At 35.5% G+C, this 24,385-nt stretch overlaps 1 protein-coding gene and 1 pseudogene across 4 annotated transcripts in view; both read right to left on the bottom strand.

The window, feature by feature from the left end:
- Positions 1-222: 222 nt before the first annotated feature.
- On the bottom strand, positions 223-950 carry LOC132366480 (large ribosomal subunit protein uL1-like; annotated as a pseudogene).
- A 518-nt stretch (positions 951-1,468) lies between these two features.
- Positions 1,469-24,385, bottom strand: part of CENPC (centromere protein C) — an 89,963-nt gene continuing 67,046 nt past the window's right edge. Inside the window, exons 13-19 of one of the 4 annotated variants that reach the window (XM_059922908.1) lie at positions 21,132-21,191; positions 11,734-11,838; positions 10,814-10,942; positions 10,135-10,230; positions 8,290-8,444; positions 2,852-2,942; positions 1,471-1,669 (exon numbers count right to left, since the gene is read on the bottom strand). In XM_059922908.1, the coding sequence (XP_059778891.1) occupies positions 1,599-1,669; positions 2,852-2,942; positions 8,290-8,444; positions 10,135-10,230; positions 10,814-10,942; positions 11,734-11,838; positions 21,132-21,191 (707 nt within the window). In that variant the 3' untranslated portion in view covers positions 1,471-1,598. Of the gene's footprint in view, positions 1,670-2,851; positions 2,943-8,289; positions 8,445-10,134; positions 10,231-10,813; positions 10,943-11,733; positions 11,839-21,131; positions 21,192-24,385 lie in introns of all 4 variants that reach the window. The other 3 variants (XM_059922911.1, XM_059922910.1, XM_059922909.1) reach the window with 3 other exon arrangements.

Genomic DNA, 24,385 nt, shown 5'->3' with positions numbered 1-24,385 from the left:
GTTTCTTGAAATGCAATTTATACCTGGTGAAGATGTTGGAAAGACTGTAGAAATGACAAGACTGTTGAAACGATGACAAAGGATTTAGAATTTTATAGTTGATAAAGCAGCAGCAGGGTTTGAGAGGGCTGACTCCAATTTTGAAAGAAGTTCTACTGTACTTAAAATGCTATCAAACAGCATTGCATGCTACAGAGAAATCATTTGTGAAAGGAAGTCAATAGATGCAGCAATTGATCATTGTTGTCTTTTTTTTTTTTTTTTTACCGGTGGCAGTATGGTTTATTAAGCTGTGCCTTAGTATAGGTGCTGGGGCTTGCCCATGGTGCTCTTAATGTACAAAGCCTGTACGTTCTGCCAAGTTTTCTTGAGCAATGACACCAGGAAGTTAACAGCTAAGTGGATGCTGTACACCAGCTCATCATCTGTCATCTTCACGTGGGCAACAGCCTCTGTCAGATACAGCACTTCCTTCATCTGGAACTTGATCATGGACTTCACCTCATCAACTCTGGTCACCATGTTCTCATTGTGGGTCAGCAAGGAAGGGAACTTGCCAGAATTATTCAGGCCTGGGCCCAGGATTCATGGGATCTGCTTGATCACAGACTCTGGAGCCAAAAAGGCATCATACTTCTTGGCCATCTTCTTGACAAGTTTCTTATTCTTGTTGAGTTTCTTCAACACCTCAATGCCCATGTGGGAGATTATCCACAGCCTTGGCCTCATCACAATGCTGCTGGTCCCCCAAAACACATATGGAGAACTTGGGACAGAGAGTGGACTTAAGCCTGACGGTGCTGAGAAGGGTTTGTCCTTCTGAGGTCATAGTTCTTCAGGCTGATCTTTAGCTCCACCATCTCCAAAACCTTCCGGCGCTTGCACTGGTTCCCGTGCAGGACTTTCTGCACTGCCTTGTACAGGGTGTTGTGGGAGACTTTGCTGCTCATGGTGCCTCATACCGCAATAACCAGAAAAAAGCTATTGTCTTATTTTTTTAAATTGCCATAGCCACCCCAACCTTCAGCAACCTCCACCCTGATGAGTCAGCAGCCATCAACCTCAAGGCAAGACCCTCCACCAGCAAAAAGATTATGACTCACTGAAGGTATCAATTATGGTTAGCATTTTTTAGCAATAAAGTATTTCTTAAATGAAGCTACATGCATTAATTTTTAGACATAAAGCTACTGCACACCTAACAGATGACAGTACAGTGTAAACGTAACTTTTATACGCACTGGGAAATCAAAAAATTCTTGACTTACTTTATTGCAATATTCACTTTATTGTGGTGGTCTGGAATCAAACCCACAACCTCTCCAAGGTATGCCTGTATATCACTGGGAGCAGTGATTTTGGTATTCCTTTCATGTTATTAAAATACTATGAATATGGGTATCACTACAGGCTACGTGTATATTTGTGGAAAAATTAGAAGATACATATGGAAGTTTGAAATGTTTATTGAAACAAGTACACAAGCCTGAATATTTTAAAACATTACAAATAATTACAACATCTCAACTACACAATGTGTTTTATATGTATGTATGTAAATATATATATACACACATATTTAAACTTTGCTTCATCTTTCAACTTTTTATCTGTGTAAAAAGAAGAACACTTTCCTCATTCAGGAGATTTTTGATGTTGTAATAATTACCTAGAAATAAAGTGATAAGAAAATTAAAAATTATTTCCATAGGAATCATTTCCTTTTGATTAAATGTTTAGTCATCACTAAGACCTATTACAATATATAGTATCAAATTTAAAAAAAATCATCTAATGTCAAATAACTCTTATTTAATTCCATGAACTGAAAAATCCAAGGACCACCTGTGATCCAGATAAAGCTTAAAACAATGTAAATTTCACATCATTTTGATAATGAATGCATAAACAAATTAGACAAGGGTGCAGATAGGAAAAAAAATCTCCCTCTGAACCCAATCATGTTTTGGGGTGTTTTTTTTTTTGGTTTTTTTAATTAAAGTATAGGTGATTTACAATGTTATATTAGTTTCAGGTATACAACAGTGATTCAATTATTTTTATAGATCATACTCCATTTAAAGTTATTATAAAATATTTTCTGTATTCCCTGTGCTATACATTACATCCTTGTATCTTACTTATTTTATACCTTGTAGTTTGTACCTCTATTCCTCTTCCCCTATCTTGCCCCTTCCCTCTACCCCTCTCCCCACTGGTAACCACTAGTTTGTTCTCTGTATCTATGAGTCTGATTCTGTTTTGTTATATTCATTTGTTTGTGTTCACAACAGTGTTGGCACATACAAAGGACTATATAAATACAGCTATTATTATTGTCTCCTTCCATTAGAATGTAAGCTCCATGAGGGCAGGGATTTTTTTATGTATCCCACACTCTTAGAGCAATGCTTGGTAGACTCTCAATCACATTTGTTGAATGAATAAATGAATGAACAAGTGAACAAATTAAAATTCCTATCTCCAAAGACTTGTGCTCTAATAGCTGATGAAGCACACTATTCTGTATGTTTAAAATAACCAACTAAAAATTGTTTGACTACATAATGTCTTTGAGATAACATAGGGGAATAATTTTCTTTCTACTCTGGATACAACGTATCTTCTATTTTTATATTCAGCAATTAGCAACTCATTCAATTTTCATGTACCAAAACACTGATATACTTATCTAATAAAAAAAAATTCAAAGAAAACATGCACCAAACTTCTTTGGCATCAGTCACATCATGCTTCATTTTGACCACTGTGGCTTCCATTTTGATGGTGCTCATGAGCAACTATATAAGTATTCAACTATGCGAAAGAAAAGGTTTTTAATTATTCTTACCTGAAGGAACATAGAATGAATCTCCAGTTGTTATTACATAAGGTGTTTCGTGTAAGGTACATAAAAGGTCACCAAAGTCAACATAAAAAATCTGTAAAATTAAAAATTAAAATCTCATTTCAAATTGTAACACCACAACAACTACACTCCAAAGAAACTTAAAGTAAATGTGGTAGGCAGAATAACGGCCCTCCAAAGATATCCATGCTCTAATCTCCAGAATTTGTTATATCACATGGCAAAGGAGACCTCGAGATGGTGAGATTATCCTGGATTACCTAAATGGGCCCAATCTAATTACATAAACCTTACTTGAAAGTGGACAATTTTCCTACTGGAAGCAGACGAGAGATGAAGCAGAGGAGAAGTCAGAGAAATTTGAAGCATGAAAAGGGCTTTCACGGTTGCTGGCACTGAAGATAAGAGAGCCATAAGTCAAGGAGTGTAGACTATTTCTAGACACCCCAGCCAACAACCAGTGAGGAAACAGGAACCTCAGCCCTACAACCACGTGAAACTGAATTCTGCCAACAACCTGAATGAATTTGAAACAGATTCATTCTAAAAGCCTTCAGAGAGGAATACAGATCTCTCACCTAGATTCCAGCCTAGTGATACTCTAAACAGAGTACTCAGCCAAGCCCACCTGATTTCTAACCTACGTAACTGTGAGATAATAAATGAGAGCTGTTTAAATTTGTGGTAATTTGTTAAAGCAGTAATAGAAAACTACTACAGGAAAAAATTTCTTTTGTTCTTCCTTATTATTTACCAGTTTATGAAAATTCAGAACCATTGTAAAGAATATCACTTAGCTATACTAGAAAAATAGCTAGGTTTTATGTACACCTCTTTAAAGGTTACATGCTTGGTATATGTAACTTAATCTGACTGATGAATCAAAGAGAGAACAAAAAGCAAAAAAAAAAAGGACATTTAAACAAGCATCAACATTAAGAAAGTAAAAGAGGATAAATATAGTGCTCAGTCATAGAGGCTTCCATATTCAAACACAGCAAATTCTACATTTTATATATAGATAGCACCTGGCAATGACCTGTTTTTTTGACAACTAAATACAAAATGTAGGGCCTTCAAACTTTGAGATTCAAATTCTGAGATTCAGCCATCAAGAATATTTTGTCTCAGAGAATTATGCCTCCTCCTCCTTTTTCTCTTACCACTTTTGTAAAATGAGCCTAAAATACCAGAAAAACGAGAGCAGCTAGCACTTATCCAGCACTTACCCCATGCCAGCCACTGTTCTAAGCACTTCATTTTTACTCATTTAATGTATGCATCTACCAATGAGATAGTACTATTTTAATAGCTTTTCACAGATGAAGAAAATGAGGCACAGAGAAGTGTAACTTTCCAAGGTCACAATGTAAATGGAAGAGCTGGAATTTGAATTCAGGTACTTTGATTCCAGAATCCATGTTCTTAGCCACTACAATATACTCTCTCAATGGAAAAAAAGTTCTTAAAGTGGTTCTAAAGGTATTTTTATAATTTATTAAAATAAATATATTTATTACATCCAAAAAAATTTGCCTAAAAAAAGGAACACACACACTACCCAGAAAGTCAAGCATGTATTTCTAGATGTTTTTTCCTTATCTATTCAGTTTGGCTCTCTACGCACACCTCTCCCCATTTCTGCAAACATTTTACTAAGAATGCTTTTGAAATACACAAAAATAGAATGATGAACTCCCACAAATAAATATTGAACCCTTATACCCTGCTCTTTTCAAAGTCTGATTCCCCCATTCCGTATTATTTTGAAATAAATGCCCAGCATCATAAACCATCTGTAAATATTTCAATGTGTACTAAAAGACCAAAGTCCTTTTTTAAAACATGACAACACTGTTGTCACACATAAAAATAAACGAATATTTAGTGTTAAACACCCAGTCAATATTCAAATTTCCAGTTGTCTCTTCAATGTCTTATTTTTAAGGGTTTGTTTGAATTGGGATCCAAATAAGAGTCACATATGGTCAGTGCTTGATCTATCTTTTAAAGCACTCAATCTATTGAGTGGTTTTCAATTTGGGGGTGATTTTGTCCCTCAGGGGACAACTGGCAATGTCTGGGAACATTTTTAATTCTCACAACTAGAGGGGTACTACTGGAATCTAGTGCGTAGAGGCCAGGGTTGCTTCTAAACCTGTTACAGTGCACAGGATAGCCTCCCTACAACAAAGAATTATTGAGTCCAAAATGTCAATAGTGCCATGGTTGAGGACCCTGATCTCTATACATTCCACGTGGTTGTCTTTTTTATTCCTTGCACCTTATTTATTAAAGAAATCAAGCAGGAAAATTTGTTTTAAAAATCTTTACACAGCTGGATTTTGCTTATTACAACACCAGGTTGTCATCTGAAAAGTCTGCTATTCTTTATTTCCTGTAAATTGGTGGTTAGATCTAAGGACTTAACTTCAGGTGGTGTTGTGTGTGGGTTTTGTTTTGTTTTTTTTTAAAGAAGGTGGGGAAGGCAAGACTACTTCATAGACAGTGTTGTATTCTTCCATCAGGAGGCACATAATGTCTGGTTGTGTTCTTTTTAGATGTTAGTAGACAGTGATGCTAGAACCAATAGTTTATTGGGTGTTGTAAAATGGTAATAGTCCATTCTAACATTCAGTCTTCATTTATTAATTGGACTATTTCTAAAAAGGATAAACTTCCCCTCATCTATTATTTGATTACCTAGTAGTACAGTTTATATAAGAACAGCAGAATAAATATTTAATTATTTTCCTTTACTTACCATATTTGTCAAAGTGAGTTGGCTTCCTAGAATTCTCCGACAGTGATGAATTAAGTTTTTCTTTTTGTAGTAGCCTTACAAATTCATGGATTTAGATATAATTGATGTGTATCAATCCAATGAAGTTATTCTTACTGATACTCAAATTTTCACATCTTTGTGCAGAGAGAGCATCTTCAAGTTGGATCCTGAGACCTTATGACCCAATCCTAATGGTCTTTGATAGTCTGCTATCAGGTATGATAAATATTCCAAGCTCAGTCCCAGGCCTGGAATCAGACATTTCCTAAGGAACTCTGGTTCCTTTAAGTGTGTTGCTATTACTTTTTTGATTTTTTACCTCTGGAACAATTATTGTCTAGTTTTTCATATATTTCTACCTTGTGATCTATTTGGGTTTTTTCTCTCTTCTGGTTTTTGACTGGTCTTCCACATCACTTAACTTTAATATTTTCCATTTCTTTTTTTAAAAAAAAACATTTATTTATTTATTTATTTATTTATTTATTTGGATGCATCGGGTCTTAGTTGCAGCATGTGGGATCCTTCACTGCAGTGCGCAGGCTCTTCGGTGCAATGCGCAGGCTTCTCTCTAGCTGTGGCGCACGGGCTTAGTTGCCCCGTGGCATGTGGGATCTTAGTTCCCCAACCAGGGATTGAACCTGCATCTGCTGCATTGGAATGCAGATTCTTAACCAATGGATAACCTGGGAAGTCCCAATATTTCCCATTTCTTAATACCCTTTTGTTTTCTAGGAGAGCTCCACAACAAACTCCCATAGTTAATTTGTTCATTCTTCTGTGGTTTGAATTTAACAAATCTACCACTGCTACTTTCTCTCTTACTCATTATCTAGACCTGAGTTTGAAAGAAAGAGTTAATGGCTTATGCTGGTTCTCCATCTTGCCCTTTTGTTTCTCAAAAGCATATATTTAAAAGTGTGCTTCATTTTTTAAAACTGTAAAAATACTCCTTGTTATTAAAAAAACCTTTAAGTCTAGTTTTCATTATAAAAAGTTAAAGGCAATATTTAGAAGAAACAAAAATAAACTATAATCACCTACTGACATGTTATTTTCTATAGTTCCTTCAAGGTTCTGTCATTTTCATTTTTAATTTCTACTCAGAAAAAAATAAAAAGAATTTTCTACCTTGCAGTTTCCTTAAATGTTTATCCTAAAGGTGTTCCTATATGGCTCTTCTGCAAAATAATATACTTAAATTAATATAAAAATGTTTAGTATAGTACCTGGAACATGTAAGTGCTATATAACTGATTATCATATATAATGGTTTATCTTATTACTAAGTCAAAATATAAATATAACCATTTTTTTCCTGCAGCACACATTTCAGTGGTTTCCAATTTTTGCAATTACTGTCTATGTTAAAATAAAGAGCTACATATGTTCAGCTTCCCTAGCTTTTATTTTCCTAGGAAAAAATTCTGAAATGACATTCATAGGTGAAAGTCTACAAACAGTTTTCCATTAATTTCTATTAACTCAGTAATTATAAAGTATCCTTTATTTTTAGTATGGATTCCTTTGAATGTTAGACAGGTTAAACACTTCCAAACATTTACTATTCAATATTCCTTTTTTAAAGGAATAAAGGCATTATAGCTTAATGGGTAACTACAGTTAGTTCAATGATGATATTTCATAATGCTTATTTTCATTATTAATTGTTCCTTAATGATTACACAGGGATTATCTATTACTTTAGTTAGTTTAATATGTTATATTTACTCTTTTAATACCACCTGGAGATTTATGACATTTTAAGATTGGATTAAAGAATATTTTTAAATACTTTAGATCTGGATTCTACATACTATACTGATGTAGCAATAAATTATTCTTTTACTCTTATGTGTATCTTTTCCTTTCCCTGCCTTGATTTGCCCTTCTTAGTTAATATAAACTGAAGGGTCCTGATGCTCTTTCTGTTTCTCCTTTTTGGGCTTACTTTCATTTTATCAGTAAAAAGAACTGTTTTGAACCATGATTTCATAGGTTCCTGAAATGTTACTTACTGAAAGATGTACCTCAGATGTAACATTTTTTAAATGCTGGTAAAATATTAAATATTCTTAAAATCTGGTGATTTTCAAAATCTTTCATTTTCAAATTCAAAATGCAAAAATTATCTGATATAAATACAATGTTATAGGGGCATGTGTCTCCAGTGAGAAAGAGACAGAGAGACAGACTCAGAGAAGAGAGACTCACCTTGAGTCTCATTATAACTTCAGCCAATAATACTGCTATATACAGTAATATATTCTTTAATACTTATTGAAGCAACTAGCTCCCAGTCCTCAATCTGCTGTTACACTTAATCTCAATAATCCCCTCCAGCTCTAAAATTCTAATGATTTGTTTGCAAACCTAATTTCAAGGATTCTTTTAAGTAAAGACCATTCCCTAAACTTCTGAATCTCAAGGCTACACTGCTATGCACAGAACAAGTACTTTTAAACAGCCATTGGTTGACTGACTTTAAACAGATGAAAACAACTAAAAAATTATCTGTGCACTATAGTAATCATATATCATTTCTGAGGAAACAGCATTTTTAACGCTTCATCAAGTCCAACAAATCAGAGTTGTGCCAAGAGCAAAACATAAATATATGGAAAAATACACTCACCAATGTGTCTAGGCCTACATGCTGCTTTCCCTTTTCTTGATGTGGTCCTAATATCAATTTTCCAGTAGAAAAAAATGGTGTATCCAATGTTTTATATACTTTCAATTCACCATGTTCAACACAAAATTGGTATGTATCTCGTGGCCTTACAAGATCTAAGGGAAAAAAATTAATATAAGTACAAAGTAATAGCAATGACATTTCTCTGATACAGCATATACACACATATATAGACATAAACCTGCCTCAGAAAGATAGATGTGATTAATATCACTGACTCTGGAGCTAGAATGCCACAGGTCAGATCCTATCTCTGTCTTACAAGCTGTGTGACCATAGCCAAGTTGCTTATCCTCTCTATTTGTGCCTACATTTTCTTTTCTATAAAATGGGATAATAATACTTCAACTATGTTAGAGTTGTGAATATCAAATGACTTAAAGTGTGTAAAGTATTTAAAACACTGGCACAAAGTAAGCATTAGGTAAGTCTTGGCTATTAATAATAACAATGGTAGTATTACTATTTTTCCCATAATAGCTCAGACAGAAAACAAAATCAGCTAAGAGACAAGAAAGGATTCCTACCTTTAAAAAGTTTAACATAGCCACAATACAAATGTATCATCATCATGTCAATAAATTCCTTTGTGCTTGCTTGACTGATTATTAAATAACAAGATTTTTATTTATCAGGTAAATCCTCTAAGTAACCGGAGTTCTAACTGTAGCTCACAAATTACTATATCACTTTTTAATTTCCCTTTTACTTACAACCTTTTCCAGACCTATAATTAATACATTTTTCTATCATCAGCTTCTGACTGTACTCCCACAGACTACAGGATATAGAAAATACATAGGCTCAAGAAACAAAAAGTGATGAATTCTTGACAACACTCACAACTTTTTTAACCTGATACAGTATAGCAATGTTTTTAGTTAAGACACTTCACTAAACAAAATTCTCTGTGCTTCTACCTCTGTTGCCAAATAAACAATCTGGAATATAGAAATAACTCTGCTACTTAAGATATCAAATGGAACCTATGCCACAGTCAAAATTTTAAGTGTAAATACTGCCTCTCTGGTTTGAGATATCTGTCCTCTCACTTGGGATAAATAGTCCCAAGTACTCACTGGTACAGTCATAACAGTTGTTAAAACATTTAAATATTTCCTGTATGTATATACTCCCTGGTTGGTAAATAGCTGAGTGTCCCCTACTTAACCCCACCACTCTATAGCCCATCCCTTGGGACCTCCCATGTTGTCCTAGACACTAAATGTTTAATGCCTGTTAAGTACAGGAGGAGGCTTCTAGGACCCTGTACCAGCCTTAAGGTTCAGCGTGGCATTTGTTTGGCTGACTGATGCCCTTGCTAGTCATCTCCAGAAAGGTTTTATGCCCCAGATACCAATATTGGCATCTCACAGCACCAAAGGCTGTCTAAATCCTGCCACAATCCCCATCTGGTCTCACAGTAAGAGTGTATCCGGGAGTCTGCCAGTTAACTTGCTACAGTTCCCCATGAACAGCCCCTGTCTGCTTGTGTCCTCCTGGTCAAAGAAGGCCTGGACCCTATTGGTGGAGGCAACACTCCTGATGGTAGCACTTGTATCACAGAGGACAAATGCATGGTACTGTATGTACCCTGGAGGTTGTCTGCCATCAATTCCCCTAGTGTAGTCCTCATACAGGCTGCTTATTTGAATTAGACTCTCTACTAGACTTTGGCTCTGAAAGATCTGGGGAGAGAAAGGGAAAGCAGACAAGCCAGACTTCAAACAGTTTGTCCTTACTAGTTGTTAAATTAAGTATTCTCAATATCAACCCTGATCTTACCCATAAGAATAATCTCTCGTGTTTCTGGGTCCTTTACCCTCGTTGGCTGCAAAGGATCTCCCAGAGGTGTATTCAGATTTACCATGAATTTATTCTCTGTAAAAGAAATACCACTGAAATACTAACTACTTAGTTAAAATTCTTTTCCATTAAAAAAAAATCTAGTATGAAATAGAGCTATGGACAAGTTGTAAAGGAAAACTGCCAGAGGCATATCTTTTTTCCTGTTTATCAATGACCACTTTGATAACCAAAAATTCAAAAATCACAATGATTTACCACAGAGGCAAACATCCTATTTTCTGACAACTTTTGAACTCTTGCATCATCAAGAAGTTAAATGGTGTTTTGCATATTCTCTAAGAGAGCTGAAGTATATAATACCCTTTAAAAAGAATTCTTTAAAATGTTTATTTTAACCATAATTCGAGCATGGAAAAGATAAGCTTCATTTGACAGGGCAATTTACTCAGGTGGAAATGTTTTACACTCTGCTATTAATGATTTTTTTAAAAGAATAAAATTAGTTTACTTTCAAAATCTGAAAAAAAAGGGGACGTTAAAAAGATAATTCACCCTGAAGTAGTAGTATATCTGAAGCTTTTAGAGATATATTTCAAAATTTGCAAAGAGCTACTTCTCAAAGCACTGTTATTTAAAATAAGGAATAAGTTCATACTTCTTTCATCATTATCAAGACAGATCCTTTTCCTGTTAACTATTGTATTGACTCTTCCCAAGTTTCCTTTTGCTTTCCTTTTAGATGATACTTTGTCTGGGGACAGTATTCCACCAATCACAAATCCTCCTGAAATTTAACCAAAAAAAAAAAAAAAAAGGTAAATTATCATACCTGGCAAAGTGAAAATCTTGAAACAAAACTCATTAAATACAGCACATTTCCTTTCAAAGTACCAAAAAATATTAGTTTTACCACACTCTACAGTTAAAAATTCAAACAACACAAATAGCAACCAATTTCACTTATGTCTCTAACTGTCCTAAATCTAGAAGCACTATGAAACATGACTGAATGATCTCTGTTGCTTGAAATCAAGTCATCAGTGGAAGCGTAAAAAACAAAGAACACAAAGATCAGCAATGAACTATTTATAGTAATCCACATCAGTTTAGTCCTTTGACTCAGAAATATACATCAAAAGAAAGGAAATAACTTTAAGATAACACTCACTATACTTTCTTTCCCACCCTCTACAATTTTTGTAGAAAAATATAAGAAAACGGAATGAGAATAATAATGGGGAATACTTAATTTTTGACAGTTATAATTTTCTCATGTTCTGATCTAATGCTTCATTTTATGCAATTAAAAACCTTGCTAGGTAGTATAAAAATAATAACACTCTATCAAGCCACATGCTCACCTCAAATTGCTACCAAAAAGAAAACAAATCAGCATCTCTATAGTAATCAGAGAAATCTGGACTTGAATCTATTCTTGTCACATTTTTGGAGGATGATGATTAAATAAGGTAATGTATGTAAATACATAAGACAGTACTTGGCACGTAATGTACCTAAATAAATTGTAGCAATTATCATTATTATTATTTTGAGACACTAAAGCATAAATTTTACCAGATGGCCTTCCTTGATAATCTATTCGCTCCCCTCGCCAGTATTCCAAAGGTTTTGATCGTGTTCTCACGGTCCTGCGAACATTTGGTGTGTTGGAGGGCAATACTGTAAAAAGACATCAGACAAAAAATGCACATATATGTTTAGTTGGATGATACTCTGCAATGAAAAGATTGATATTACTTTCTAGAACACAAATGCTTCTAGACAAAACACTAGAAAAACAAATTTTAAGACATATTTGTGCTATTAAAGAAATGCCAAGCTACTAGATTGGAAAAGATTTAAAAACATGGTAACATTCATGGTTAATGATGTTAAAGGTACACTGGAATTCTCATATATTGTAGATGGAAATGTAAACTGATTGATGACAATTTGACAATACCTATAATTGTAATACTCTTTGACGTAGAAATTTCATTTTTAGAAAATGAGTTTGCAAAATATTCACAAAAATGGGCAAAGATACAGGTGTTAAGAACATTCATGGCAGTACTGTTCATAATAGAAACAGACAAGAAAAAGCAAAAAGCAAATTGAAAACCACCTAAATGCTCCACAATAGGAAATTTATAAATCAGGGGTGGTTATGTATACATGTGTTTGTGTGTATACACACATATCTACTCATTTTATCTGAACAATGCAAAGTTCTATATACTAAGTTTGTTGGCTACATAATCAACTTCCTATGTTCTTACTTACTTCTGGTTTGCTGGAGTTGTCCAATTCTGAAAGTGGTTTAACAAAATCTCCCAGTCTAACTCTATTGTTTAAATTAAAATCTCCTTGCTTTTTCTTAGTTTTTTTCCTTTATACATTTTAGTTGCTAGGTTGTTTGGTACATAATAGTTTATGATTTTTCTATCTTCTTCATAAAGTGCTAATTTTATTATTACAAGTCCTTCATCCTGTTCTGCACTTTTAACCTTAAATTTCAACTCACCTAATATTAAAAATACACTACTATTTTCTTTCTGTTTATATTAGCCTACTTAATTCTTTGATAATCTTCTATTTTAAAACCTGTTTTAAGTGTTTCTTATAAACACATAGGTAAGTTTGTATTGTTTAACCAAATCTGATAGTCTGTATCTTACTAGAGGAATTCAATCCATTCACACTTATTTAGTATAACAAGTAATATACATCTATTTATTTCTTCCATTTTACTTTATATTTACAGGTTATTTTACATCAGTGATTCCTTTTTTCTCTCATTCTCACTGGTTTAGTCAGAATACCATTTCTTCCCCCACACCCCAAACCTTGGTCATTTCAAAGTTTACTGTGCTTTTTCACTCTAACATTGGTTACCTTCCCATTCCTGACACTCAACAGTCATACTCGTTTCTCCATCATTATATTAAAAACTATATCCCCTACCAAGATGTTATCTTCTCCTTTTTCTCATTTAGTAAAATGAAACTTTTAGACTACTTTTATTACCTCTCTTCCACTCCTACTCTCCTCCCCACCACACCAAGTTTTGTTAAGATAGTGTGGATTTCAAGCTATCATTGCAAAAATCCTTACTTAGTACTTATAAATCCCCAATCATATTAGCACTAAGTAGTAGACACATCCTAAGGTGTGAGCAATGAGACACACCTTTATATAATCCCCTTCCCTAGGATACATGTGGAACCTATGACACACTCAACAGAATATGGCAAAAGCAATGGGAAGTCACTTCTGTGATTACATCATGATTATACATATAAGACACTATCTAGCAGGAGAGAAAAATTCTTCCTTGCTCACTTTGGATAAGCAAGCTGCCATACTGTTAAGGGTCTACGAAAAGGGTCATGCGACAAGGAACTGCAGGTGACCCCTAGAAGTCAAGAGTAGTGGCCCATGGCTCACAGCCACCAAGAAAACATGTACCTCAGTCCTACAATTCCAAGGAACTGAATTCTGCTAACAACTACATGAGCTTGTGGTGGTTAACAGGACCTAGAGCCTCCGGTAAGACCATGGCCCAGGCTGAGACTTTCAACTGCAGCCTGTGAAACCCTTGAACAGAGGACCCAGCTAATTTGTGCCTGAGCTCCTGACCCACGGAAACCAAGGGATAATAATGTGTGTTGTCTAAACAACTAAATTTGTAGTAATCTGGTACACAGCAACAGAAAACAAACATACATTGTTTAAATTTAACCACATATATTGAGAATCATTCCTCAGCACTGTTTCCTCTCTTTGAACTCAGTTCTGACTTATATGATACTTGGTTAGATTACCTTACATGGATATTTTACAGAGGATGCTAAACTTAATCTTGCATTATCTGCAAAATAAAGTCAGTTATCAGAAAGAAAGATATCCTGGCTAGTTAAAACAAAGGATTTTAATACATTTCTTTTTTTTTTACCATCTTTATTGGAGTATAACTGCTTTACAATGTTGTGTTAGTACCTACTGTATAACAAGGTGAATTAGCTATACGTATACATATATCCCCATATCCCCTCCCTCTTGCGCCTCCCTCCCACCCTCCCTATCCCACCCATCAATGTGGTCAAAAAGCACTGAGCTGATCTCGCTGTGCTATGCAGCTGCTTCCCACTAGCTATCTATTTTACATTTCGTAGTGTATATATGTCAATGTTACTCTCTCACTTCGTCCCAGCTTACCCTTCTCCCTCCCCATGTCCTCAAGTCCATTCTCTACGTCTGCGTCAATATTCCTGTCCTGCCCCTAGGTTCATCAGAATCATATTTTTTTTAGATTCAATATATGTGTTAGCATACGGTATTTGTTTTTCTCTTTCTGACTTACTTCACTCTGTATGACAGACTCTAAGTCCATCCACCTCACTACAAATAACTCAATTTCATTTCTTTTTATGGCTGAGTAATATTCCATTCTGTGTGTGTGTATGTGTATATATATATATATATATATATGCCACATCTTTATCCGTTCATCTCTTGATGGACACTTAGGTTGCTTCCATATCCTGGCTATTGTAAATAGTGCAGCAATGAACACTGTGGTACATGACTCTTTTTGAATTGTGGTTTTCTCAGGTATGTGACCACTAGTGGGATTGCTGGGTCATATGGTAGTTCTATTTTTAGTTTTTTAAGGAACCTCCATTCTGTTCACAATAGTGGCTGTATCAATTTATACTCCCACCAACGGTGCAAGAGGGTTCCCTTTTCTCCACACCCTCTCCAGCATTTTATGTTTGTAGATTTTGTGATGATGGCCATTCTGACTGGTGTGAGATGATATCTCATTGTAGTTTTGATTTACATTTCTCTAATGATTAGTGATGTTGGGCATCTTTCCACGTGTTTGTTGGCAATCTGTATATCTTATTTGGAGAAATATCCATTTAGGTCTTCTGCCCATTTTTGGACTGGGTTTTTTGTTGATATTGAGCTGCATGAGCTGCTTGTATATTTTGGAGATTAATCGTTTGTCAGTTGCTTCGTTTGCAAATATTTTCTCCCATTCTTAGGATTGTCTTTTCGTCTGGTTTATGGTTTCCTTTGCTGTGCAAAAGCTTTTAAGTTTCATTAGGTCCAATTGTTTATTTTTCTTTTCATTCCCTTTACTCTAGGAGGTGGGTCAAAAAGGATCTTGCTGTGATTTTTGTCATGGAATGTTCTGCCTATGTTTTCCTCTAAGAGTTTTACAGTGTCTGGCCTTACATTTAGGCCTGTAATCCATTTTGAGTTTATTTTTGTGTATGGTGTTAGGGAGTGTTCTAATATCATTCTTTTACATGTAGCTGTCCAGTTTTCCCAGCACCACTTATTGAAGAGGCTGTCTTTTCTCCACTGTATATTCTTGCCTCCTTTATCAAAGATAAGGTGACCATATGTGCATGGCTTTACCTCTGGGCTTTCTATCCTGTTCCACTGATCTATATTTCTGTTTTTGTGCCAGTACCATACTGCCTTGATTACTGTACCTTTGTAGTGCAGTCTGAAGTCCGGGAGCCTGATTCCTCCAGCTCCGTTTTCCTTTCTCAAGATTGCTCTGGCTATTTGGGGTCTTTTGTGTTTCCATACAAATTGTGAAATATTTTGTTCTGGTTCTGTGAAAAATGCCATTGGTAGTTTCACAGGGATTGCACTCAATCTGTAGACTGCTTTGGGTAGTATAGTCATTTTCACAACGTTGATTCTTCCGACCCAAGAACATGATATATCTCTCCATCTGTTTGTATCATCTTTAATTTCTTTCATTAATGTCTTATATTTTTCTGCATACAGGTCTTTTGTATCTTTAGGTAGGTTTATTCCTAGGTATTTTATTCTTTTTGTTGCAATGGTAAATTGGAGTGTTTCCTTAACTTCTCTTTCAGATTTTTCATCATCAGTGTTTAGGAAAACAGGAGATTTCTGTGCATTAATTTTGTATCTTGCTACTCTACCAAATTCATTGATTAGCTCTAGCAGTTTTCTGGTAGCATCTTTAGGATTCTCTATGTATAGTATCATATCATCTGCAAACAGTGACAGTTTTACTACTTCTTTTCCGCTTTGGATTCCTTTTCTTTTTCTTCTCTGATGGCTGTGGCTAAAGCTTACAAAACTATGTTGAATAATAGTGGTGAGAGTGGGCAACCTTGTCTTTTTCCTGATCTTAGAGGACATGTTTTCAGTTTTTCACCATTGAGAATGATGTTGGCTGTGGATTTGTCATATATAGCTTTTATTACGTTGAGGTAGGTTCCCTCTATGCCTACTTTCCGGAGAGTTTTTGCATAAATGGGTGTTTAATTTTGTCAAAAGCTTTTTCTTCATCTATTGAGATGATCACATGCTTTTATCATTCAGTTTGTTAATATGGTGTATCACATTGATTGATTTGCGTATATTGAAGAATCCTTGCATTCCTGGGGTAAACCCCACTTGAGCACGGTGTATGATCCTTTTAATGTGCTCTTGGATTCTGTTTGCTAGTATTTTGTTGAGGATCTTTGCATCTATGTTCATCAGAGATATTGGCCTGTAGTTTTCTTTTTTTGTGACATTTTTGGTTTTGGCATCAGGGTGATGGTAGCTTCGTAGAATGAGTTTGGGAGTATTCCTCCCTCTGCTATATTTTGGAAGAGTTTGAGAAGGATGGGTGTTAGCTCTTATCTAAATGATTGATATAATTTGCCTGTGAATCCATCTGGTCCTGGGCTGTTTATTGGAAGACTGTTAATCACAGTTTCAATTTCAGTGCTTGTGATTGGTCTGTTTATATTTTCTATTTCTTCCTGGTTCAGTTTCGGAAGGTTGTACTTTTCTAAGAATGTGTCCATTTCTTCCAGGTTGTCCATTTTATTGGCATAGAGTTGCTTGTAGTAATCTCTCACGATCCTTTGTATTTCTGCAGTGTCAGCTGTTACCTCTCCGTTTTCATTCCTAATTCTGTTGATTTGAGTCTTCTCCCTTTTTTCTTCGTAAGTCTGGCTAATGGTTTATCAATTTTGTTTATCTTCTCAAAGAACCAGCTTTTAGTTTTATTGATCTTTGCTATTGGTTCCTTCATTTCTTTTTCATTTATTTCTGATCTGATCTTTATGATTTCTTTCCTTCTGCTAACTTTGGGTTTTTTTGTCCTTCTTTCTCTAATTGCTTTAGGTGTAAGGTTAGGTTGTTTATTTGAGATTTTTCTTGTTTCTTGAGGTAGGATTGTATTGCTATAAACTTCCCTCGTAGAACTGCTTTTACTGCATCCCACAGGTTTTGGGTCGTCGTGTTTCCATTGTCATTTGTTTCTAGGTATTTTTTGATTTCCTCTTTGATTTCTTCAGTGACCTCTTGGTTATTTAGCGTATTGTTTAGCCTCCATGTGTTTGTATTTTACAGTTTTTTTCCTGTAAATGATATCTAGTCTCACAGCCTTGTGATGAGAAAAGATACTTGATACAATTTCAATTTTCTTAAATTTACCAAGGCTTGATTTGTGACCCAACATATGGTCTATCCTGGAGAATGTTCCATGAGCACTTGAGAAGAAAGTGTATTCTGTTGTTTTTGGATGGAATGTCCTATAAATATCAATTAAGTCCATCTTGTTTATTGTGTCATTTAAAGCTTCTGTTTCCTTATTTATTTTCATTTTGGATGATCTGTCCATTGGTGAAAGTGGGGTGTTAAAGTCCCCTACTATGATTGTGTTACTGTCAATTTCCCCTTTTATGGCTGTTAGCATTTGCCTTATGTATTGAGGAGCTCCTATGTTGGGTGCATATATAGTTACAACTGTTTTATCTTCTTCTTGGATTGATGCCTTGATCATTCTGTAGTATCCTTCTTTGTCTCCTGTAATAGTCTTTATTTTGAAGTCTATTTTGATATGAGAATTGCTACTCCAGCTTTCTTTTGATTTCCATTTGCATGGAATATCTTTTTCCATCCCCTCACTTTGTCTGTATGTGTCCATAGGTCTGAAGTGGGTCTCTTGTAGACAGCATATATATGGGTATTGTTTTTGTATCCATTCAGCCAGTCTGTGTCTTTTGGTGGGAGCACTTAATCCATTTACATTTAAGGTAATTATCGATATGTATGTTCCTATGACCATTTTCTTAATTGTTGTGGGTTTGTTTTTGTAGGTCTTTTCCTTCTCTTGTGTTTCCTGCCTAGAGAAGTTCCTTTAGCATTTGTTGTAAAGCTGGTTTGGTGGTGCTGAATTCTCATAACTTTTGCTTAGCTGTAAAGGTTTTAATTTCTCCACTGAATCTGAATTAGATCCTTGCTGGGTAGAGTAATCTTGGTTGTAGGTTTTTCCCTTTCATCACTTTAAATATGTCGTGCCACTCCCTTCTGGCTTGCAGAGTTTCTGCTGAAAGATCAACTGTTAACTTTATGGGGATTCCCTTGTATGTTATTTGCTGCTTTTCCCTTGTTGCTTTTAATAATTTTTCTTTGTATTTAATTTTTGAGAGTTTGATTAATATGTGTCTTGGCGTGTTTCTCTTTGGGTTTATCCTGTATGGTACTCTCTGTGCTTCCTGGACTTGATTGACTATTTCCTTTCTCATGTTAGGGAAGTTTACAACTATAGTCTCTTCAAATATTTTCTCAGACCCTTTCTTTTTCTCTTCTTCTTCTGGGACCCCTATAATTTGAATGTTGGTGTGTTTAATGTTGTCCCAGAGGTCTCTGAGACTGTCCTCAATTCTTTTCATTCTTTTTTCTTTATTATGCTCCCTGACAGTTATTTCCACCATTTTATCTTCTAGCTCACTTGTCTGTTTTTCTGTCTCAGTTATTCTGCTACTGATTCCTTCTACAGTATTTTTAATTTCAGTAATTGTGTTGTTCGTCACTGTTTGTTTGCTCTTTAGTTCTTCTAGATCCTTGTTAAATGTTTCTTGTATTTTCTCCATTCTGTTTCCAAGATTTTAGATCATCTTTACTATCATTACTCTGAATTCTTTTTCAGGTAGACTGCCTATTTCCTCTTCATTTGTTTGGTTTGGTGGGTTTTTACCTTGCTCCTACATCTGTAACATACTTTTTTGTCATTTTTTTTTTTCGATGGGTGGGGCTGTATTCCTGTCTTACTGGTTGTTTGGCCTGAGACGTCCAGCACTAGAGTTTGCAGGCAGTTGGATAGAGCCAGGTCTTGGTGCTGAGATGAGGACCTCTGGGATGCCTCACTCCAACTGATATTCCATGGGGGCTGAGGTTCTCTGTTAGTCCAGCGATTTTGACTCGCAGCTCCCACCACAGGAGCTCGGGCATGACCTCTGGCCTGATGACCAAGATCCCACAAGCTTCCTGGTGCATATAAAAAAAAAAAAGAAAGAAAGAAAGAAAAAAGGAGCAGTACAGTATCAAAGAATAAAAAACAAAATAAAATTAGAAAGATAAAAAATATATCAGGAAAAATAAAACTATAATCGGAAGAACCAGTTGCTGGGGGTTCATCCTGTCCCCTTAGGTGTCCGTAGTCCCCCACCGGTGCTTGGTAGGTGCCCTAGTTGTGAGGAGACATGAATTCCACATGCTCCTAGTATGCCATCTTGACCACGCTCGCCTCTGTAATACATTTCTGAAGGTAGGCTATATATATTATTTTATTCTTCCAGAGTTACATACATGAGTTGTGGTAGTCAGGTTTTGTTTTTTGTTTTTTCTCCTTTATATGTAACTTTTCTGTCTGGAAGCTTTCCTCTATCCTTGAAATTCAGGAATTTTATTCACTTATGTCTAGAGATGTATCTTTTTCATTAATTCTCTCTGGCAGTTGGTAAACTTTCTCAAATTGCAGATCAAGCCTATCTTTACTCCAGGGAAGTTTTAACTAGTACTTTCTTTAACTGTTTTCATTCCTCCATCTGTTTCTTTTTTCTGGAAATCCTGTTATTTGCATGTTTTATCTGCTGTCTCCATGTTATTTCCACTGTGTATTTTTTTCTTCATCGTTTCCATCTTTTTTTATATTTCTGTTCTGATGAATTTCTTCAATGTCAATACCAGCTACTAATTCAGCTCTCAACAGAAACTATCTTTACTTTCAGTTCATGTACTGACTTTTTAAACTGAAAAATTATGCTTTAGCAACCAGAAAGCCTTCTATGATATAACTAGATCTCTGACAGTACTCATATTTCCTTCATTGTTAAAATTGTTATCCATCTACTACAACGGTTCTAGCACACCAGAAGCTGCCTACTGTTGCTAGGCATAATTCTTGATTTTCCTCTCTTGGGTTTCTGGAGCCCCTGCTCAGGGACACTTTTATTTCTCTTTGCCTACTCTGACTCTAGGCATATTCCACTCCAAGACAAGCATTAAGCACCAAGAAGTATAGCAGTCTCTCTTCACATGGGTCTACAAAGTACTAACTGACAAGATGTGAGGTTTTGGTTGAAGCAATTCGAAAAAGCTTCATTCCTACAGGTTCTCTTCAGGTACAAGTGTAGAAGCCTCAAGTATAGGGAGAGAAATAAAAAGTCACTCCAGTTCCACAAAGGTGAGAGGTCCCATGAATCTTGACCGGCAAACATCTCTTTGAAAACCATAGTTTTAATCCTCATGTGAGCCACTCCGTGGGTTCCTTAGCTCCCAGCTTACTTATCCTAGTTACTGCTTTGTTTAGGTGTGAACTGGAAAAAACGGGAGAAGTTGTCAGGGATGCCATCTACCTAGCAGTTACATTTTATAGAATTCTCTACCCTAGCTTCTTAGCTTATCAGCTCCCTACTATAGAGCAATGAGTGAGAGGATTACAGGCTTCATAAATGGACAATAAAGAAACTCAGTGGCCTGTGATGATTTACCATGAAATTCATGAAAACTAAATACAGGTTTTACTTTCTCTAACAATTAATCCAAATAGTATTTTCCCCCTGCCTGAGAAAAAATTAAGTTATATTTAGAAATAAAGGTTTTATAACATGAAAATATTAAGAGAAAAGTAATCTTACCTAATTTGTGATGCACCTTGTTCTCTGGTGTTGAGTTAGACCTTTTTACTCTTGAATCATCTGCAAATTGCAGAAGCAATATCATGAGCAATGGCCGCTAATTTCATATTGAGTTTAAAGTGTGTTACTCGGTCAACTTCAGTATAAATATTTTAAAATAAAATTCAACCTGACAATACATTATTTTTTCTTAGAAAATAATAGTTCTTTACTTGGATGCATACTCCTTTTTTTTTTTATAACATCTTTATTGGAGTATAATTGCTTTACAATGTTGTGTTAGTTTCTGCTATATAACAAAGTGAGTCAGCTATATGCATACATATATCCCCATATCCCCTCCCTCTTGTGTCTGCCTCCCACCCTCCTTATCCCACCCATCTAGGTGGTCACAAAGCACTGAGCTGATCTCGCTGTGCTATGCAGCTGCTTCTCACTAGCTATCTATTTTACATTTCGTAGTATATATATGTCAATGTTACTCTCTCACTTTGTCCCAGCTTACCCTTCTCCCTCCCTATGTCCTCAAGTCCATTCTCTAAGTCTGTGTCTTTATTCCTGTCCTGCCCCTAGGTTTATCAGAACCATTTTTTTTTTAGATTCAATATATATGTGTTAGCATACGGTATTTGTTTCTCTCTTTCTGACTTACTTCACTCTGTAGGACAGACTCTAGGTCCATCCACCTCACCACAAATAACTCAATTTCGTTTCTTTTTATGGCTGAGTAATATTCCATTGTATACATGTGCCACATCTTCTTTATCCATTCATGTCAACCTGACAATACATTTTATTACTCCCTTTGCTTTTCACTGCTGAGAAATGAAGGCTAGTGAAAAACAGTATAATACGTCTCTAGATTTTGCTACAGTGCGTATAACTGAAGACGATAACAGTTACAAGTAACAAAAAACAAACAGGTTTTCTACTGCTTGTGAACTTTAAGTGAAATAAGCCACTGGTGGATAAAAATGCAAGGTGTGATCATGAATAATTACTGTGTTGATAATGTAATCTATGATTCTTAAAGTTGTAAATAGTGCAACTGTACTGAATTTACTTAGCAGTGTGACAATTAAGTCAAGGGTTCTCAACTTTAGTGTGATAAATAGCATCTAAACATAGCAACCATCAATTCTTTCCCTTCCTATGCACAAACGCTGTTCTTTATCAAGAGGCAAAGTTTAATTGCCTTCTCCTTGAATCACCACTGGCCTTAGTGAGTTGCTTGACTAATGGAATGCGCAGAAATGACATTCTGGGACTTTGAAAGCTAATTCCTCAGAAGACATGCAGGTGCCACCTGGATCTCTTGGAACTTCAATCTGAGGAAAGACAGCCATCATTATGAAGACTGATTACCCCAAGACTGCCATGCTGTGAGGAAACCCAAGATAACCAAGTGGAAAGGCCATGTGGAGGAAAAGAGATGCCTGGCCAGCCCCCAATTATTTCAGCCACCCTGGCAGGGTACCAAATATATGAGTAAATAAGTCACCGTGGATTTCCAGTCCAGCTGATATTTCAAAAGACTCCAGCCCCAGCGGCTTGCATCTAACTACAAATGCATGAGAAAGCCAAAATGAGAACTGCCCAGCTAATAAGCTAAGTCAACCCACAGAACCATAAGAGATAAATCGACTGTTGTATTAAGCCACTAAGTTTGGGATGGTAAGTTATGCAGCAATATGAAACTAGAACACTTAATATCCATGAACCACCTTAGATTTTTGATACAATTTTGTGTGTAATATACATTTCCTGAAAAGCAGGTCTAAGTTTTCATTACATTCTCAGCTAAAGAGTAGAAGGTTTCTTTTTTGGGGTCATGAAAGTATTCTAAAGTTTACTGTGGTGATAATTATAAACTACTGAATTATATACTATAAATTGGTTAATTTTATGGTATGTGAAGTACATCCCAATAAAGCTATTCCAAAAACAAAAAAAAGTACAATTTCCCTTGTACTTCCCACTGTAACAAGTAGAGGGCTAGTCGTTCTTGGAAATTTTCCTATAGCAGTGGGCTCTGGAGGGAACTGTTTGAGCCGAGAGAAGGAACAAAGCAAATGAGTAAATATACTGAGGATAATGGGAGCCAGGCTTCTCACTATCCTTGAGAAAGGGTTTATTAAAATGGAAAAGGGAAAGTCAAACATGTTGGACTGGAGTTGGAGGTACCGATGTGAACTCATGGTTTCTAAATACAGACACAGCTCAGAGATATTGAGAGTTTGGTTCCAGACCACTGCAATAAAACAAGTTTGGCAATAAAGTGAGTCACATGAATATTTTTGTTTCCCAATACATATAAAAGTTATGTTTACACTATAGTCTATTAAGTGTGTAAAAGCATTATGCCTAAAAATCAATGTATCTTAAATACTTTATTGCTAAAAAATGTTACATATCATCTGTGCCTTCTGCAAGTCGTAATTTTTTTTTTTACAATAGTAACAAAGATCACTGATCACAGATTACCATAATATAATAATAATGAAATATTGTGTGAATTACCAAAATGTGACACAGAGATACTAAGTGAGCAAATGCCATTGGAAAATGGTGCCAAGTGACTTGTTTGATCAGGGCTGCCTGCCACAAAACTTCAATTTGTAAAAAATGCAAAATCTGTGACACACATTAAAGCAAAGAACAATAAAGCAAGGGATGTCTGAATAAATACAGAAAGAAGATACAGATGCTTGTGTATGTACAGTGCACATATATATGTATGTGTGTGTTTATCTATTTCCTATCTCAGCCCACTGAGAGAACCTAAAAGCAGTGATATCCCAGTAACAATGAGTACACCAAGCACCCGGATCTAAGTTTCTAAATGTCATCCCTCCACTAGGTTCCTTTGGAGAAATAACTGATTCCAGAGTAGGGGCAGGGGAAGGAGCCTAGAACATCTTCTGCCAAAAAATAAGACAGTATTCAAAAAATGACAGAAACATAACAAAAGGTCTCAGGAACCCGTTGAAAGGATATCTCCTCCTGGCCAAATCTGGCACAATTTGAGTACCAGAATAAATGATAAAGATTATAACCCAGTGAATAAAATAGGAACCCAGTAGTAGTCCATAATAATATAGATAAATGAATAATGAATAAATAAATGGGGAAGGAGTAAGTAAAACTATTTCTTATAGAATGCCAACTAATTAATAGAGAAGAAATTAGGGAAATAGAAAATAGTAATTTGGTACCACCATTAGTGGATTCAGGTGGGAATATTCAAAAGATGC

This window comes from Balaenoptera ricei, chromosome 5 (assembly GCF_028023285.1).
Source record: "Balaenoptera ricei isolate mBalRic1 chromosome 5, mBalRic1.hap2, whole genome shotgun sequence".
Classification (NCBI taxonomy): domain Eukaryota; kingdom Metazoa; phylum Chordata; class Mammalia; order Artiodactyla; family Balaenopteridae; genus Balaenoptera; species Balaenoptera ricei.
This window is presented reverse-complemented; position numbering and strand designations above follow the sequence as displayed.